The sequence below is a fragment of the Bombina bombina genome, chromosome 1, assembly GCF_027579735.1.
Source record: "Bombina bombina isolate aBomBom1 chromosome 1, aBomBom1.pri, whole genome shotgun sequence".
In the NCBI taxonomy this organism is placed as follows: Eukaryota; Metazoa; Chordata; class Amphibia; order Anura; family Bombinatoridae; genus Bombina; species Bombina bombina.
Window position 1 is genome coordinate 179,215,666 of NC_069499.1, and position 19,154 is coordinate 179,234,819.

The 19,154-nt window shown below is 41.9% G+C and overlaps 1 protein-coding gene across 1 annotated transcript in view; it reads right to left on the bottom strand.

Moving 5' to 3' along the window:
• Positions 1-19,154, bottom strand: part of BRMS1L (BRMS1 like transcriptional repressor) — a 171,373-nt gene that overhangs the window by 121,446 nt on the left and 30,773 nt on the right. Inside the window, exons 4-5 of the mRNA XM_053697737.1 lie at positions 13,471-13,550; positions 4,903-4,999 (exon numbers count right to left, since the gene is read on the bottom strand). Of these exons, the coding sequence (XP_053553712.1) occupies positions 4,903-4,999; positions 13,471-13,550 (177 nt within the window). The remainder of the gene's footprint in view (positions 1-4,902; positions 5,000-13,470; positions 13,551-19,154) is intronic.

Genomic DNA, 19,154 nt, shown 5'->3' on the forward strand with positions numbered 1-19,154 from the left:
GCATAGTTGCAGCGGTCTGAAATGTAGACGTGCAAACGGTACTATGTCCCTTGCCGCTACCATTAAGCCGATTTCATTCATGTACTGAGCCACCGAAGGGCGCGGATGGGATGAAAAAACACGGCAGAAATTTAGAAACTTTGACAACCTGGACTCCGTCAGGTAAATTTTCATTTCTACAGAATCTATCAGAGTCCCTAGGAGGGAAACCCTTGAGATTGGGGATAGAGAACTCTTTCCTTGTTCACTTTCCACCCATGTGATCTCAGAAATGCCAGTACTACGTCCGTATGAGACTGGGCAATTTGGATGTTTGACGCCTGTATCAGGATGTCGTCTAAATAAGGGGCCACTTCTATGCCCCGCGGTCTAAGGACCGCCAAAGCGACCCCAGAACCTCCATAAAGATTCTTGGGGCTGTAGATATCCCAAAGGAAAGAGCTACAAACTGGTAATGCCTGTCTAGAAAGGCAAACCTGAAAAACAATGGTGATCTTTATGCATCACAATGTGAGGATAAGCATCCTTCAAATCCATTGTAGTCCTCTATTGACTCTCCTGGATCATAGTTAAGATGGTACGAATAGTTTCCATCTTAAATGACGGAATTCTGAGGAATTTGTTTAAGATCTTTAGATCCAAAATAGGTCTGAAGGTTCCCTCTCCTTGGGAACCACAAACAGATTTGAGTAAAAACTCTGTCCCTGTTCCTCTCTTGGAACTGGATGGATCTCGTACACAATGTAAGAATGCCTCCTTCTTTATCTGGTTTGCAGATAATTGTGAAAGGCGAAATCTCCCCTTTTTTTGGGGGGGAATCTTTGAAATCCAGAAGATATCTCTGGGATATAAATTCCAATGCCTAGGGATCCTGGGCATCTCTTGCCCACGCCTGGGCAAAGAATGAAAGTCTGCCCCCTATAGGATCCGTTACCGGATAGGGGTCCGTTCCTTCATGCTGCCTTAGAGGCAGCAGCAGGCTCCTTGGCCTGCTTATCTTTGTTCCAGGTCCGATTGTCTCCAGACCGCCTTGGACTGAGCAAAAATTCCCTCTTGTTTTGCCTTAGAGGAAGAGGATGCCACACCTGCCCTGAAGTTTTTAAAAGGTACGAAAATTAGACTTTTTTTTTGCCCTTGATTTAGACCTATCCTAAGGAAGGGCATGACCTTTTCCTCCAGTGATATAAGCAATAATCTCCTTCAAACCAGGCCCGAATAGGGTCTGCCCCTTGAAGGGAAGTTAAGTAGCTTATTTATTAAAGTCACAACAGCTGACCATGATATAAGCCATAGCGCTCTGCGCGCCAGTATAGTAAAAAACAGAATTCTTAGCCGTTAGTCTAGTCAAATGAACAAGGCATCAGAAAACAAAGGAATTGGCTAGCATAAGCTTGTCAAATATATTCATCCAATGGAGTCGCTTAACTGTAAAGCCTCATCAAGAGACTCAACCCAGAACGCCGCAGCAGCAGTGACAGAAGCAATGTATGCAAGGGGCTGCAGGATAAAACCCTGTTGAATAAACATTTTTTATCCATTGGATCTAAAAAGCACAACTGTCCTCGTCAGAGGTAGTGGTACGCTTAGCTAGAGTAGAAACTCTTCTCTCCACCTTAGGAACTGTCTGCCAGAAGTCCCGTGTGGTGGTAACTATTAGAAAACATTCTTCTAAAAAATAGGAGGGGAAGAGAACGGCACACCTGGTCTATCCCATTCCTTATTAAAAAAATTTTAGTAAACCTCTTTAGGTATTGGAAAAAACATCAGTACACACCGGCACTGCATATTATTTATCCAGTCTACACAATTTCTCTGGCCCTGCGATTGTACACATTCATTCAGAGCAGCCAAAGCCTCCCTGAGCAACAAGTGGAGGTTCTCAAGCATAAATTTTAAATGTAGAAATATCAGAATCAGGTTAAATCATCTTCCCTGAGTCAAAAAAAAAATCACCCACAGATTAAGCATATTGTGAGGTAGTATCATACATGGTTCTTAAAGCGTCTGTATGCTCTGTATCTACCCCCAGAGCTAACTGCTTTCCTTTAATTTCAGGTAGTCTGACTAATACTGCTGCCAGAATATTATTCACCACCTTTGCCATGTCTTGTAAAATAAACGCTATGGGCGCCCTTGATGTACTTGGCGCCATTTGAGCGTGAGTCCCTGAAGCGGGAGTCGAAGGGTCTGACACGTGGGGAGAGTTAGTCGGCATAACTTTCCCCTCGACAGAATCCCCTGGTAAAAGAAACGCTATGGGTGCCCTTGATGTACTTGGCGCCATTTGAGCGTGAGTCCCTAAAGCGGGAGTCAAAAGGTCTGACACGTGGGGAGAGTTAGTCGGCATAACTACCCCCACGACAGAATCCTCTGGTGATAATGTTTTTAAAGACAAAAAATGATCTTTATTGTTTAACATGAAATCAGTACATCTGGTACACATTCTAAGATGGGGTTCCACCATGGCTTTAAAACATAATGAACATAGAGCTTCCTCTATGTCAGACATGTTAGAACAGACTAATAATGAGACTAGTAAGCTTGGAAAACACTTTAAATCAAGTTAACAAGCAAATATATAAAACGTTACTGTGCCTTTAAGAGAAACAAATTTTGTCAAAATTTGAAAAACAGTGAAAAAAAGGCAGTAAAACAAACGAAATTTTTACAGTACATGTAATAAGGTAACAGAGCATTGCACCCACTTGCAAATGGATGATTAACCCCTTAATGCAAAAAACAGATCAAAAAAAAAAAAAAGACATAGACGCAAAGACACAACAAACTGCCACAGCCAACAGTGGGAAGCTTCAGTTAACTGTTTCTATGCAAAATTTAAGCCAGCCATGTGGAAAAAACTTAGGCCCCAATAAGTTTTATCACCAAACATATGTTAAAAAACGATTAAACATGCCAGCAAACGTTTTAAAAAACACATTTTTACAAGAGTATGTATCTCTATTAATAAGCCTGATACCAGTCGCTATCGCTGCATTTAAGGCTTTACTTACATTACTTCGGTATCAGCAGTATTTTCTTAGTCAATTCCATTCCTAGAAAAATATTTTACTGCACATACCTTATCTGCAGGAAAACCTGCACGCCATTCCCCCTCTGAAGTACCTCACTCCTCAGAATGTGTGAGAACAGCAAATGGATCTTAGTTACGTCTGCTAAGATCATAGAAAAACGCAGGCAGATTCTTCTTCCAAATACTGCCTGAGATAAACAGCACACTCCGGTGCCATTTAAAAATAACAAACTTTTGATTGAAGAATAAACTAAGTAGAAAGCACCACAGACTCTCACGACCTCCTATCTATGTTGAGGCTTGCAAGAGAATGACTGAATATGGCAGTTAGGGGAGGAGCTATATAGCAGCTTTGCTGTGGGTGGACTCTTGCAGCTTCCTGTTGGGAAGGAGAATATATTCCATAAGTAATGGATGATCCGTGGACTGGATACACTTAACAAGAGAAATAGAGCTTAAATGATGAATAGGTTAGGGGTTGCCAAATCAAACATAAAACAAACACGTAAATAATCCCTGTGCATTAGGTATCTTAGTAAACAGGAGCGAACCTAATAACCTCTTAGCTAAACAAGCATATATAAGTAATAACCGGACCTTGTATAAGGGTGCACATTGGATAAATTTCAACTATTAAAGAAGGGTATAAACATTTGACAAAAACTCCAGTTTATAAAGCGTAGCTAAAAGGTCACGACTGCATATGATGAGGTCATAGGACCTTAAAAGCTAACATTTTAACTAAACGTATTCCGTTATTGAAATCACATGTAGATGTCCAGAGGGTGTACTTGTAAGGAAGCCTTATATGCAAGCAGGAGACCATGGCTTCATTAACGTAACATCCATATTACCCCACTCCAACCTTAGTGCTTCGACTTAGTGGAAGAATGTAGACCGGCTGTAGTGTTGGGCCATGCGGTATGTAAATCCTTCTATATAGCTGGAGTACCTGGTCACAGAGTGACCGTGACCCCAATCCATCTAAGTTAGAATAAGAGCAGACCGCCAGATCCTCTGAGTTTGCCATTGCCGCGGTAAGTAGAATAATAATGGAAACCGACCCCTCTTTGTTTACCGGAACAGAAATGAAGTGCTGTGTCTCGTTTGTCACAGAAAGCAGTGTGAGGTCCGATGCATACTCTTGCTCCGCAGCCTGTGAACACTGCACCGGGGCCGCTGCGGCATTTACCACTGGTGGTTTAGGAAGATCACTCAGCTGATCGCAGCGGTCTTGTGAAGGGTCACCCAGCTCCGCCTCGGATCCGTGCAGTGGAGAAAGCTGGCGAGGTTTTGGTAAGAGGACCTCCATTAGAGATTTGTTCACCGTAGCTGCAGAGCACTCATTATTGTATGCACTGTCAGCCGCTCCCTTTACTGCCGCCTTCAACGTATCTGATAAGTCCAAGAAGCAATTGTCAAACTGTCGGGCTAGGTCCTGAAGTAAGGTGTGTAGCAGCTCTTGAGTCACCTCCATAGTAAAAACAACTGTAGGTTTCACGCTATAACAACTTAAGCTAAAAGTAATGGAGGCAGATCTGAGTGTATCCCTACACGTGGCGCAGCAGCTTTCTCCAAAAACCTTCAAAAGACCCCGAGCTAGTCATGCAACCCGACTCAGGCAGAGCCTTGGTTCATTATAAACCAGTTGGTAAAAGGTTACTAGTGAGTCTAGATCATTTTAACCAGAAATATAGGTATTTTGTATAGTTATGGCCTAGGAGCTCAGGGAATGTGCGACTGACTCCATCGGCTGCTGGCTCCGCCCCCCCTGTAACTTTTTTTTAAAGTACACCTTAATGTTAATATCCAATAATCAACTTAAATGAAGCAAAACTTAGAATGATAAAAAAATAAAAAAATCGCTTTACCAGAGGTAATATCAATATTATGCCGATCTTCTTCCAGTCGACGAATTTTCTCCTCCAATTCGCCCTGTACTGTGTCATACAGCAACAATTTCTCACTCTAAAAGGAAAATGGCAAAAGTGTCCATGTTTAATTATTTTACATTAAGAAAACATTTTTTAAATTTGTGTACAACAATCAGTAGAGCAAATATTTAAATGTTGTGTTGGAATATACACAGTAAATATATTTGTAGGGGGAGAGGGGGTTTAAGTAACCAAAAACTAATTTTCCCTAAATTATCATTATATAGGACAACAATCCATACAGTAGAGGTTATTTCAAAACAGGCTATTTTATAGAAGACATCCATCACTTGTGATAGTGCAGATTCCTCTATTTGTCCAACAGTCCTTGACCAATGTATTGTCTGCAATTTCATAGGCCATTATGTAGACCTCCCCAACTGTCCCTATTTGAGAGGGACAGTCCCCGATTCTCTCTTCACTTTTCCCTTTACCCTTCCCTTTTCTTGCCTTTCCCTCTCTCTTTTCTTCCTTTTTTCTTCAGTTTCTAATTCTGAGCTCTGTCCTGCTGTCCCTCTGAAACAGTCATATGTCCCAGAGGACATGCCCATAAACTGCTGACACACTCACTGACCACCCAGACACACCCACTCCTGCCCACTAACCACTAAGTCTTTCTCAATTCATCTGAGTGCATGTAACCAATAAGGGTCCCCTTCCATATGTAAACACCATATCTGTAGCAGTAACAGCACTTTATCTTAAAGGGACAGTCAACACCAGAATTTATGCTATTTAAAAAGAAAAATAATCAATTTTTTTTACCCATTCCCCAGTTTTGCATAACCAACACTGTTATAGAAATACACTTTTTACCTCTGATTACCTTGTATCTAAGCCTCTGCAGACTGCCCCCTTATTTCAGTTCTTTTGACAGACTTGCATTTTAGCCAATCAGTGCTATCTCCAGGGTAACTACACATGCATGAGCTCAATGATATCTATATAAAACACATTAACTAATGCCCTCTAGTGGTCAAAATGCATTCAGATTAGAGGCAGTCTTCAAGGTCTATGAAATTAGCTAGGTTTAGCTTTCAACTAAGAATACCAAGAGAACAAAGCAAAATTTGTGATAAAAGTGAATTGGAAAGTTGTTTAAAATTACATTCCCTATTTAAATCATGAAAGGTTTTTTATGGACTTGACTATCCCTTTAAATGTAGAAAAACCTTTATTGGAGAAGCATGAGACTGTTTAAAAAAAAAAGCTAAGTTTAAGGTCTAGGTGAGCCTGAAACGTAGTGGTTTACTGTTTTTTTTTTGTAACAGAGTACTGATATTGTCTTGATAGATAGACAGACAGATAGATGATAGACAAAAAACATAATTTATGCTTACCTGATAAATTCCTTTCTTCTGTTGTGTGATCAGTCCACGGGTCATCATTACTTCTGGGATATAACTCCTCCCCAACAGGAAATGCAAGAGGATTCACCCAGCAGAGCTGCATATAGCTCCTCCCCTCTACGTCACTCCCAGTCATTCGACCAAGAATCAACGAGAAAGGAGAAACCAAGGGTGAAGTGGTGACTGGAGTATAATTTAAAAGATATTTACCTGCCTTAAAACAGGGCGGGCCGTGGACTGATCACACAACAGAAGAAAGGAATTTATCAGGTAAGCATAAATTATGTTTTCTTCTGTTATGTGTGATCAGTCCACGGGTCATCATTACTTCTGGGATACCAATACCAAAGCAAGAGTACACGGATGACGGGAGGGATAGGCAGGCTCATTATACAGAAGGAACCACTGCCTGAAGAACCTTTCTCCCAAAAATAGCCTCCGAAGAAGCAAAAGTGTCAAATTTGTAAAATTTGGAAAAAGTATGAAGCGAAGACCAAGTTGCAGCCTTGCAAATCTGTTCAACAGAGGCCTCATTCTTAAAGGCCCAAGTGGAAGCTACAGCTCTAGTGGAATGAGCTGTAATTCTTTCAGGAGGCTGCTGTCCAGCAGTCTCATAGGCTAAACGTATTATGCTACGAAGCCAAAAAGAGAGAGAGGTAGCAGAAGCTTTTTGACCTCTCCTCTGTCCAGAATAAACGACAAACAGGGAAGAAGTTTGGCGAAAATCTTTAGTTGCCTGCAAGTAGAACTTGAGGGCACGAACTACATCCAGATTGTGTAGAAGACGTTCCTTCTTTGAAGAAGGATTTGGACACAAGGATGGAACAACAATCTCTTGATTGATATTCCTGTTAGTGACTACCTTAGGTAAGAACCCAGGTTTAGTACGCAGAACTACCTTGTCTGAGTGAAAGATCAGATAAGGAGAATCACAATGTAAGGCTGATAACTCAGAGACTCTTCGAGCCGAGGAAATAGCCATTAAAAACAGAACTTTCCAAGATAACAATTTTATATCAATGGAATGAAGGGGTTCAAACGGAACACCCTGTAAAACGTTAAGAACTAAGTTTAAACTCCATGGCGGAGCAACAGCTTTAAACACAGGCTTGATCCTAGCTAAAGCCTGACAAAAGGCCTGGACGTCTGGATTTTCTGACAGACGCCTGTGTAACAATATGGACAGAGCTGAGATCTGTCCCTTTAATGAGCTAGCCGATAAACCCTTTTCTAAACCTTCTTGTAGAAAGGACATTATCCTAGGAATCCTAACCTTACTCCAGGAGTAACCTTTGGATTCGCACCAGTATAGGTATTTACGCCATATCTTATGGTAAATCCTTCTGGTAACAGGCTTCCTAGCCTGTATCAGGGTATCAATAACCGACTCAGAAAACCCACGTTTTGATAAAATCAAGCGTTCAATTTCCAAGCAGTCAGCTTCAGAGAAGTTAGATTTTGATGTTTGAATGGACCCTGTATCAGAAGGTCCTGTCTTAGAGGTAGAGACCAAGGCGGACAGGATGACATGTCCACTAGATCTGCATACCAAGTCCTGCGTGGCCATGCAGGTGCTATTAGAATCACTGATGCTCTCTCCTGTTTGATTTTGGCAATCAATCGAGGAAGCAGCGGGAAGGGTGGAAACACATAAGCCATCCCGAAGTTCCAAGGTGCTGTCAAAGCATCTATCAGAACCGCTCCCGGATCCCTGGATCTGGACCCGTAGTGAGGAAGTTTGGCGTTCTGGCGAGACGCCATGAGATCTATCTCTGGTTTGCCCCAACGTCGAAGTATTTGGGCAAAGACCTCCGGATGAAGTTCCCACTCCCCCGGATGAAAAGTCTGGCGACTCAAGAAATCCGCCTCCCAGTTCTCCACTCCCGGGATGTGGATTGCTGACAGGTGGCAAGAGTGAGACTCTGCCCAGCGAATTATCTTTGATACTTCCATCATTGCTAGGGAGCTTCTTGTCCCTCCTTGATGGTTGATGTAAGCTACAGTCGTGATGTTGTCCGACTGAAACCTGATGAACCCCCGAGTTTTTAACTGGGGCCAAGCCAGAAGGGCATGGAGAACTGCTCTCAATTCCAGAATGTTTATTGGCAGGAGACTTTCCTCCTGATTCCATTGTCCCTGAGCCTTCAGAGAATTCCAGACAGCGCCCCAACCTAGTAGGCTGGCGTCTGTTGTTACAATTGTCCAGTCCGGCCTGCTGAATGGCATCCCCCTGGACAGATGTGGCCGAGAAAGCCACCATAGAAGAGAGTTTCTGGTCTCTTGATCCAGATTCAGAGTAGGGGACAAGTCTGAGTAATCCCCATTCCACTGACTCAGCATGCACAATTGCAGCGGTCTGAGATGTAGACGTGCAAAGGGAACTATGTCCATTGCTGCTACCATTAAGCCGATCACCTCCATGCATTGAGCTACTGACGGGAGTTGAATGGAATGAAGGACACGGCATGCATTTAGAAGCTTTGTTAATCTGTCTTCTGTCAGATAAATCTTCATTTCTACAGAATCTATAAGAGTCCCCAAGAATGGAACTCTTGTGAGAGGAAAAAGAGAACTCTTCTTTTCGTTCACTTTCCATCCATGCGACCTTAGAAATGCCAGAACTAACTCTGTATGAGACTTGGCAGTTTGAAAGCTTGAAGCTTGTATCAGAATGTCGTCTAGGTACGGAGCTACCGAAATTCCTCGCGGTCTTAGTACCGCCAGAAGGGCACCCAGAACCTTTGTGAAGATTCTTGGAGCCGTAGCCAATCCGAATGGAAGAGCTACAAACTGGTAATGCCTGTCTAAGAAGGCAAACCTTAGATACCGGTAATGATCTTTGTGAATCGGTATGTGAAGGTAAGCATCCTTTAAATCCACTGTGGTCATGTACTGACCTTTTTGGAACATGGGTAAGATTGTCCGAATAGTTTCCATTTTGAACGATGGAACTCTTAGGAATTTGTTTAGGATCTTTAAATCCAAGATTGGCCTGAAAGTTCCCTCTTTTTTGGGAACCACAAACAGGTTTGAGTAAAACCCTTGTCCTTGTTCCGACCGCGGAACCGGATGGATCACTCCCATTAATAACAGATCTTGTACACAGCGTAGAAACGCTTCTTTCTTTATCTGGTTTGTTGACAACCTTGACAGATGAAATCTCCCTCTTGGGGGAGAGAATTTGAAGTCTAGAAGGTATCCCTGAGATATGATCTCTAGCGCCCAGGGATCCTGAACATCTCTTGCCCAAGCCTGGGCGAAGAGAGAGAGTCTGCCCCCCACTAGATCCGGTCCCGGATCGGGGGCCCTCGGTTCATGCTGTCTTTGGGGCAGCAGCAGGTTTCCTGGCCTGCTTGCCCTTGTTCCAGGACTGGTTAGGTTTCCAGCCTTGTCTGTAACGAGCAACAGCTCCTTCCTGTTTTGGTGCAGTGGAAGTTGATGCTGCTCCTGTTTTGAAATTCCGAAAGGGACGAAAATTAGACTGTCTAGCCTTAGTTTTGGCTTTGTCTTGAGGCAGGGCGTGGCCCTTACCTCCTGTAATGTCAGCGATAATTTCTTTCAAACCGGGCCCAAATAAAGTTTGCCCCTTGAAAGGTATATTAAGTAATTTGGACTTAGAAGTTACATCAGCTGACCAGGATTTTAGCCACAGCGCTCTACGTGCCTGAATGGCGAATCCTGAGTTCTTAGCCGTAAGTTTGGTTAAATGTACTACGGCCTCCGAAATGAATGAATTAGCTAGTTTAAGGACTCTAAGCCTGTCCGTAATGTCGTCCAGCGTAGATGAACTAAGGTTCTCTTCCAGAGACTCAATCCAAAATGCTGCCGCAGCCGTAATCGGCGCGATGCATGCAAGGGGTTGCAATATAAAACCTTGTTGAACAAACATTTTCTTAAGGTAACCCTCTAATTTTTTATCCATTGGATCTGAAAAAGCACAGCTATCCTCCACCGGGATAGTGGTACGCTTAGCTAAAGTAGAAACTGCTCCCTCCACCTTAGGGACCGTTTGCCATAAGTCCCGTGTGGTGGCGTCTATTGGAAACATCTTTCTAAATATTGGAGGGGGTGAGAACGGCACACCGGGTCTATCCCACTCCTTAGTAACAATTTCAGTTAGTCTCTTAGGTATAGGAAAAACGTCAGTACTCGCCGGTACCGCAAAGTATTTATCCAACCTACACAATTTCTCTGGTATTGCAACAGTGTTACAATCATTAAGAGCCGCTAAAACCTCCCCTAGTAATACACGGAGGTTTTCCAATTTAAATTTAAAATTTGAAATATCTGAATCCAATCTGTTTGGATCAGAACCGTCACCCACAGAATGAAGCTCTCCGTCCTCATGCTCTGCAAGCTGTGACGCAGTATCAGACATGGCCCTAGTATTATCAGCGCACTCTGTTCTCACCCCAGAGTGATCACGCTTGCCTCTTAGTTCTGGTAATTTAGCCAAAACTTCAGTCATAACAGTAGCCATATCTTGTAATGTTATCTGTAATGGCCGCCCAGATGTACTAGGCGCCATAATATCACGCACCTCCCGGGCGGGAGATGCAGGTACTGCCACGTGAGGCGAGTTAGTCGGCATAACTCTCCCCTCGCTGTTTGGTGAAATTTGTTCAAATTGTACAGATTGGCTTTTATTTAAAGTAACTTTTTTAATCACAGTCAATATATAAGTCTCACAGCTCTGCTGAGAGAATCTACCTCCCTCCAAAGAAGTTTGAAGACCCCTGAGTTCTGTTAGAGATGAACCGGATCATGCAGGAAATACAAGAGTAACTGACTGGAAATTTTTGATGCGTAGCAAAGAGCGCCAAAAACGGCCCCTCCCCCTCACACACAGCAGTGAGAGAGAAACGAAACTGTCACAATTAAAACAAGCAACTGCCAAGTGGAAAAATAATGCCCAAATATTTATTCACTCAGTACCTCAGAAAATGCAAACGATTCTACATTCCAGCAAAAACGTTTAACATGATAAATACCTATTAAAAGGTTTAGTGTACTTTTAACAGAGTAATTCCGGTGAAATACCATCCCCAGAATACTGAAGTGTAGAGTATACATACATGTCATTATAACGGTATGGCAGGATTTTCTCATCAATTCCATTCAGAAAATAAAAACTGCTACATACCTCAATGCAGATTCATCTGCCCGCTGTCCCCCGATCTGAAGCTTTTACCTCCCTCAGATGGCCGAGAAACAGCAATATGATCTTAACTACTCCGGTTAAAATCATAGTAAAAACTCTGGTAGATTCTTCTTCAAACTCTGCCAGAGAGGCAACAACACGCTCCGGTGCTATTGTAAAATAACAAACTTTTGATTGAAGTTATAAAAACTAAGTATAATCACCATAGTCCTCTCACACATCCTATCTAGTCGTTGGGTGCAAGAGAATGACTGGGAGTGACGTAGAGGGGAGGAGCTATATGCAGCTCTGCTGGGTGAATCCTCTTGCATTTCCTGTTGGGGAGGAGTTATATCCCAGAAGTAATGATGACCCGTGGACTGATCACACATAACAGAAGAAAGAGAGCCAGCCAGATGGTAGACATAACGACAGACAGATAGATGATAGACAGACAGATAGTATTATTTAGCAGGGGTTAATAGCCCAGTGATATGCAAGCAATAATGCAATAATGAATGCTCTAACAAAGTAGAACATTTTCTTTTTGTGCTTTTATGTCCCTTTAAAGGGACATGAAACTCAAGAGTGTGCACATGTCTGGAGCACTATATGGCAGCAATTTTCCACGAATGAAAAGCACTATTTCCTGCCATCTAGTGCTCCAGACACCTACCTAAGTATCTCTTTAACAAAGAATTTCATGGGAACGAAAAACATTTGAAACCCACTAACTTTTAAATTATTCCTATTTAAATTGTAAACTTTTGTAAAACTGTATACCCTGTGCTGATCACAGAAGAACATTTTTGGGTTTCATATCCCTTTTTTATGGCTTTGTTGAAACGTTTTCTTATTAAATGGAAACTAAAATCAGTATTAAATCGTGTCCAGGTGGCGTAGAATGAGAAAAATCATGAGAAACAAATACACATCTCCACATTTGTTTCTACCAAACCAGTAAAACAGTTCAAATTGCCTTTTCTCTAGGAGTTAAACAGTGTGCACATAATAACCTCTCTCAAAATGTTCTTATGCTCAAACAGCACTGTGTACTATAACATAGCATTTGTGACGTGTGTAAGGGACCAAAATAGCAGCTGTATACAAGGAATGTGTGAGGCCCTAAACAACATATACTTGTTCCATACTCCATATTCCACATAACATGACACTGGTAATATTTAGATACCAGACACATTTATAGGAAAGGTAACTATTAAGGGATTTAGGACTCTAGATAACAAAAATACTTAAGCACAGAAATATAACTCATGCTTTGGTTGAAGTAACTATTTTATTATTTAAGAACAAATTGCTTAATACACTTTAATTTTTCCTAGAAATAGGACTAAAAAGAAGAAAAACAAAAACCATTTTCTAATATAAAAAATAGGAATAGTTTATAATGTAATCTCCACCCTTATTTTGTAGAACGTTGGAAGGGCCGGTGCATTTGCAAGAAGATCTGACTAATTATCCAAGATTACTCACTGCTAAAATATAATTCCCCAAAAGCTGTTATATTTATAAAGCCACACGTCATTTTAAAAAGGACAGTAAAGTGAAATTACATTTCCATGATTGAGATAGAGAAAGCAATTTTAAACAACCTTCCAATTAACTTTTAATATCTAATTTGCTTCATTCTCTTGGAATCCTTTCTTGAAAAAAATGAACTGGTTCAAAAACAGCAATGCACTTCTGGGTGCTAGCTGCTGATTGGTGGCTGCCTCTTGTTATTGGTTTACCCATTGTGTTTCTCTAGCTCCAAGTATTGCATTGCTGCTCATGAGCCTATTGTTCAAAAAAAGGTTACAAAGAGAATGAAGCACATTTGATAACAGCAAAGTTATTTAAAACAGCATGCTTGATCTGAATCATGAAAGAATCCTTTTTCTTTTCATGTCCCTTTAGCTGCTGAGCTGACAGAAACATCATATAAATACCTCCCCATCGCTCTGCTTTAAAGCAGTCCTTTCCCACATTTTAACAAGGACAAGTGTTGATTGGTACCTCACAGTGCTGGCGTGCTGCTTGAATTTCACAGTCATGTTTGTTCTTCACAGACTCCAAACACAGCTCACGGTATATTCCTTAAAGATTAAAAAAAAAATAAAATAAAAAATTAATAAGAGGATTATACGAATATAGTGCTAAAATGCAAAGCATAACCAATATCTTCTATACAAAACGTCATATTTAAAGAGACTACAAACATGGGTAAATTACATTTTGAAGCACTAGAATTTACCAGTACTATAAATAAAGCGGACTTTCAGTCATGAAGTATAAAAAACTTCATGCTGAAAATATCTTTATTTGCCCGCAAGTTTATGCCGAGCACTCCACCCAGCGCAAAACACATTTTTTTCAACAGGGATAGGCAAGGTGTCCGTACATGGAAACTGGCCCTTGCAGTGTCCGCCGCCCATTTTGTTGCGGGGTGGGAGGAGTGGGACAGATTAATTCTGGTCCTGACTCCTCCTTGATATACGCGGCGCCACGTTTCGCAGGGTTGTGGCCACTCCCACGTGATGCCGCTTAGTACCGGGAAAATGACTGAGTGAGACAGAGAGAGGGAAGATTCAAGAAGCAAGCTGCCACTGTGTCCCTGGAGCTTTATATGCAAAGGTAAAGCACTTTAACCAGCACCTGAGGATTATTATAAATAGTATTAAATTAGAAAGAAAAGATATACTAAGGTTGTATATCTTTTCTTTCTGATTAAATAATGGGAAAGGGAGAATATGTTGTGTGAATAAAGTTAGTGGCTTGTCAAGAGACTGCTAGCGATATTGGGTGATAAGTTATGGAATAAATAAAGCCTGAGTGAAATACTGGATGTGTATCTGCATCTGTATAATAACACCCAGCACTATATGACACAGTAGTGACACTGGCACATGGGTATAGCCAGAGGAGGGCTGGTTATAGGATCAGTGGTATCTGCATCAGTATAATAACACCCAGCACTATATAATGACACAGTTGTGACACTGGCACATGGGTATAGCCAGAGGAGGGCTGGTTATATGATCAGTGGTATCTGCATCTGTATAATAACACTCAGCACTATACAAAGACACAGTAGTGACACTGGCACATGGGTATAGCCAGAGGAGGGCTGGTTATAGGATCAGTGGTATCTGCATCTGTATAATAACACTCAGCACTATACAAAGACACAGTAGTGACACTGGCACATGGCTATAGCCAGAGGAGGGCTGGTTATATGATCAGTGGTATCTGCATCTGTATAATAACACTCAGAACTATACAAAGACACAGTAGTGACTCTGGCACATGGGTATAGCCAGAGGAGGGCTGGTTATATGATCAGTGGTATCTGCATCTGTATAATAACACTCAGCACTATACAAAGACACAGTAGTGACACTGGCACATGGGTATAGCCAGAGGAGGGCTGGTTATAGGATCAGTGGTATCTGCATCTGTATAATAACACTCAGCACTATACAAAGACACAGTAGTGACATTGGCACATGGCTATAGCCAGAGGAGGGCTGGTTATATGATCAGTGGTATCTGCATCTGTATAATAACACTCAGCACTATACAAAGACACAGTAGTGACACTGGCACATGGGTATAGCCAGAGGAGGGCTGGTTATAGGATCAGTGGTATCTGCATCAGTATAATAACATTCAGCACTATATAATAATGTTTTTAATTTGAAATGTACCTTGGTGTCCTTCACTAAGGGTTTTACTTTCAAAAATGTCCGCCACTGCCTTGGTTTGTGCCTATCCCTGTTTTTCAATGAGGCAACATTTGCACCTCTTAGCCAATAGCCATGGTAGCCGATCATCATTATATCAAATTGCTAGCATCCTGTTATTTGCTCGTGGGCAAATAAATGTACTTTCAGCATAAAGCTTTTTATACCTCATGACTGAAAGTCCCCTTTTATTTATAGCACTGGTAAATCCTGGCATTTCAAAAACACTTTACCATCACTTTAAGCAGCACATCATTTTTACACAAGGCTAATAATACTACTAAAATGTTTCTCAGAAATATATAACCTGAAATATATGTTTGATCCTTTTGGGGTACATGAATGGCATATTATTTATATATAGGTCCACATCTATATTTAACCCCGAAAAATCCTTGTCCTGTAAAACATTAATTCCCAGAGGTGAAATGTGTATAAAACTATGGTATTATGCTTAAAGTTATATTAAAGAGATATATTTAAAAAAAACATAATTTATGCTTACCTGATAAATGTATTTCTTTCTTGACACGGTGAGTCCACGGATCATCATAATTACTATTGGGAATATCACTCCTGACCAGCAGGAGGAGGCAAAGAGCACCACAGCAAAGCTGTTAAATACCACTCCCCTTACCCACAACCCTCAGTCATTTTACCAAAGGGAAAGGAGAAAGGAAGTAATATAAGGTGCAGAGGTGCCTGAGGTTTATGAAAAAATAAATTGTCTGAAAATACAGGGCGGGCCGTGGACTCACCATGTCAAGAAACAAATAAATTTATCAGGTAAGCATAAATTATGTTTTCTTCCTAATGACACGGTGAGTCCACAGATCACCATAATTACTATTGGGAATCAATACCCAAGCTAGAGGACACGGGTGATAAGGGAGGGACAAGACAGCCTAAACTGAAGGCACCAACCACTGCTTGAAGAACCATTCTCCCAAAAGCCACCTCAGCTGAAGCAAAACTATCAAATTTAGAAAATTTAGAAAAAGTGTGTAAAGATGACCAAGTGGCAGCCTTGCAAATCTGATCTACAGAAGCACCATTTTTGAAAGCCCAGGTAGAAGAAACAGCCCTCGTGGAGTGAGCCGTGATTCTTTCAGGAGGCTGCTGACCAGCAGTTTCATATGCCAAGCGAATAATACTCCTCAACCAACAAGGAAGCAAAGTAGCCGTAGCTTTCTGACCCTTACGCTTCCCAGAAAAGATAACAAATAAAGAAGAAGGCTGGCGAAAATCCTTAGTCGCCTGTAAATAATATTTCAAAGCACAAACTACATTAAGGTTGTGCAACAAACGTTCCTTGTGAGAAGGATTAGGACACAAAGAAGGAACAACAATTTCTTGATTAATATTCTTATCAGAAACAACCCTGGGAAGAAAACCTAAATCAATACGTAATACTACTTTATCAGAATGAAAAATAAGAAAAGGTGCTTAGCACTGCAACAATGAGAGCTCCGAAACTCTTCGAGCCGAAGAGATAGCAACCAAAAACAAAACCTTCCAGCTTAACAACCTAATATCCAAAGAATGCATAGACTCAAACGGAGCCTGTTGAAGAACTCTCAAAACTAAATTAAGACTCCAAGGAGGAGACAAAAACTTAACCATAGGCCGGATTTTAACCAAAGCCTGACAAAAAGACTGAACGTCTGGTACATCCGCCAGACATTTATGTAACAAAATAGATAAAGCAGAAATTTGACCCTTCAGGGTACTAGCAGATAAAACCTTCCCCAGACCCTCCTGGAGAAAAGCCAAAATCCTAGGAATCCTGACTCTACTCCAAGAGTAGCCCTTAGATTCACACCAATACAGATATTTACGCCATATCTTGTAATAAATCTTCCTAGTCACAGGCTTACGTGCCTGAATCATAGTCTCAATAACTGAATCAAGGCTTGATTCAATAACTGAATCAAGGGTTCAATCTCCAAGCAGTCAGCTTCAGAGAAACGAGATTTGGATGAAGGAAGGGACCCTGAAGTAGAAGATCCTTCCTCAACAAAAGACTCCAAGGTGGAAATGATGACATCTCCACCAGATCTGCATACCAGATCCTATGAGGCCACGCCGGAGCAATAAAAATTACTGACGCCCTCTCCTGTCGAATCCGAGCAATAACTTGATGAAGAAGGGAAAACGGAGGAAACACGTATGCCAGACTGAACTTCCAAGGAACTGCCAGAGCATCTATAAGAACCGCTTGAGGATCCCTTGACCTCAAACCGTACTTTGGAAGCTTGGCATTGTGACAAGATGCCATAAGATCCAACTCCGGTTGACCCCACTTGAGAATCAAACTGGAAAACACCTCCGGATGAAGTTCCCACTCCCTCGGATGAAAAGACTGCCTGCTCAGAAAATCCGCTTCCCAATTGTCCACCCCTGGAATGTGGATCGCAGACAGACAACAATTGTGAGCCTCCGCCCACTGAATAATAATGGCTACTTCCTTCATCACCAAGGAACTCCGAGTTCGTCCCTGATGATTGATGTAACCCACTGACGTTATATTGTCCAACTGAAATCTGATAAACTGGGTTGAGGCCAACTGAGGCCAGGCCAGAAGAGCATTGAAAATTGTCCTCATCTCTAAGACATTTATAGGAAGAACCGTTTCCTCCCGAGTCCACAGATCCTGAGCCTTCAACGAACCCCAGACAGCTCCCCAACCCAGCAGACGGGCATCCGTGGTCACAATCACCCAGTAAGGCCTGCGAAAACAGGTTCCCAGGGAGAGAAGATCCTGAGACAACCACCACGGAAGAGAATCTCTTGCAGCTTGATCTAGAACAATCTTTGGAGACAGATCCGTATAATCTCTGTTCCACTGTCTCAGCATGCATAACTGCAGAGGTCTGAGATGGAACCGAGCAAATGGAATGATGTCCATGACTGAGACCATTAGACCAATAACCTCCATACAATGGGTCACCGACGGCCGAGGGGATGACTAAAGAGCCAGACATGAATTGAACATTTTTGACTTCCATGCTTCTGTCAAAAAGATCTTCATTTCCAGAGAATCTATAATGGTTCCCAAGAATACCACTCTTGTAGCCGGAATCAAGTGGGAGCACAGAAGAGACAACAACTCCATGTGGGAGTTTGCTAGTTGAAAAGATGGCGCCTGAACTAGAATGTCGTCCAAATAAGGAGCTACCGCAACCCCCTGCAATCTGAGAACTGCCAGCAACGCACCCAGAACCTTTTAAAACACCCTGGGAGCTGTTGCAATACCAAAAGGAAGAGCCACAAACTGAAAATGCTTGTCTAGGAAAGCAAATCTCAGAAACTTGTGATGATCCTTGTGAATCGGAATATGCAGATATGCATCCTTTAGATCTACTGTTGTCATGAATTGACCCTCTTGAACCAGAGGAAGAATTGACTGAATAGTTTGCATCTTGAAAGGCGGAATTCTGAGAAACTTGTTTACACACTTGAGATCCAGAATGGGTCTGAAAGTTCCCTCCTTTTTGGAAACGATAAACAGATGGGAATAAAAACCTAGTCCCTGCTCCTGAACTGGAACAGGAACGATCACTCCCATGTCGGAAAGATCCTGTACACAACTTAAGAATGCCTTTCTTTTTATCTGGTCTACAGATAACCTTGATAGATGAAACCTGCCCCTGGGAGGACATTTTTTTAACTCCAGCCTGTATCCCTGGGACACAATACATATCACCCAGGGATCTGGAACGTCCTGAACCCAGGCTTGAGCGAAAAAAGACAGCCTTTGAGTCAGCGGCAGGCTTCTTAGATTGCTTCCCCTTGCTCCAGGACTGATTATGTCTCCAAGAAGGCTTGGATTGATCCTGCTTGGAGGAGGAAGAGGAAGACTTACCAGAGAAGTTATCAAAAGAACGAAAATTACTCTGACGACCTTTCTGCTTATTTCTCTTATCCTGAGGAAGAGAATGCCCCTTCCCACCAGTA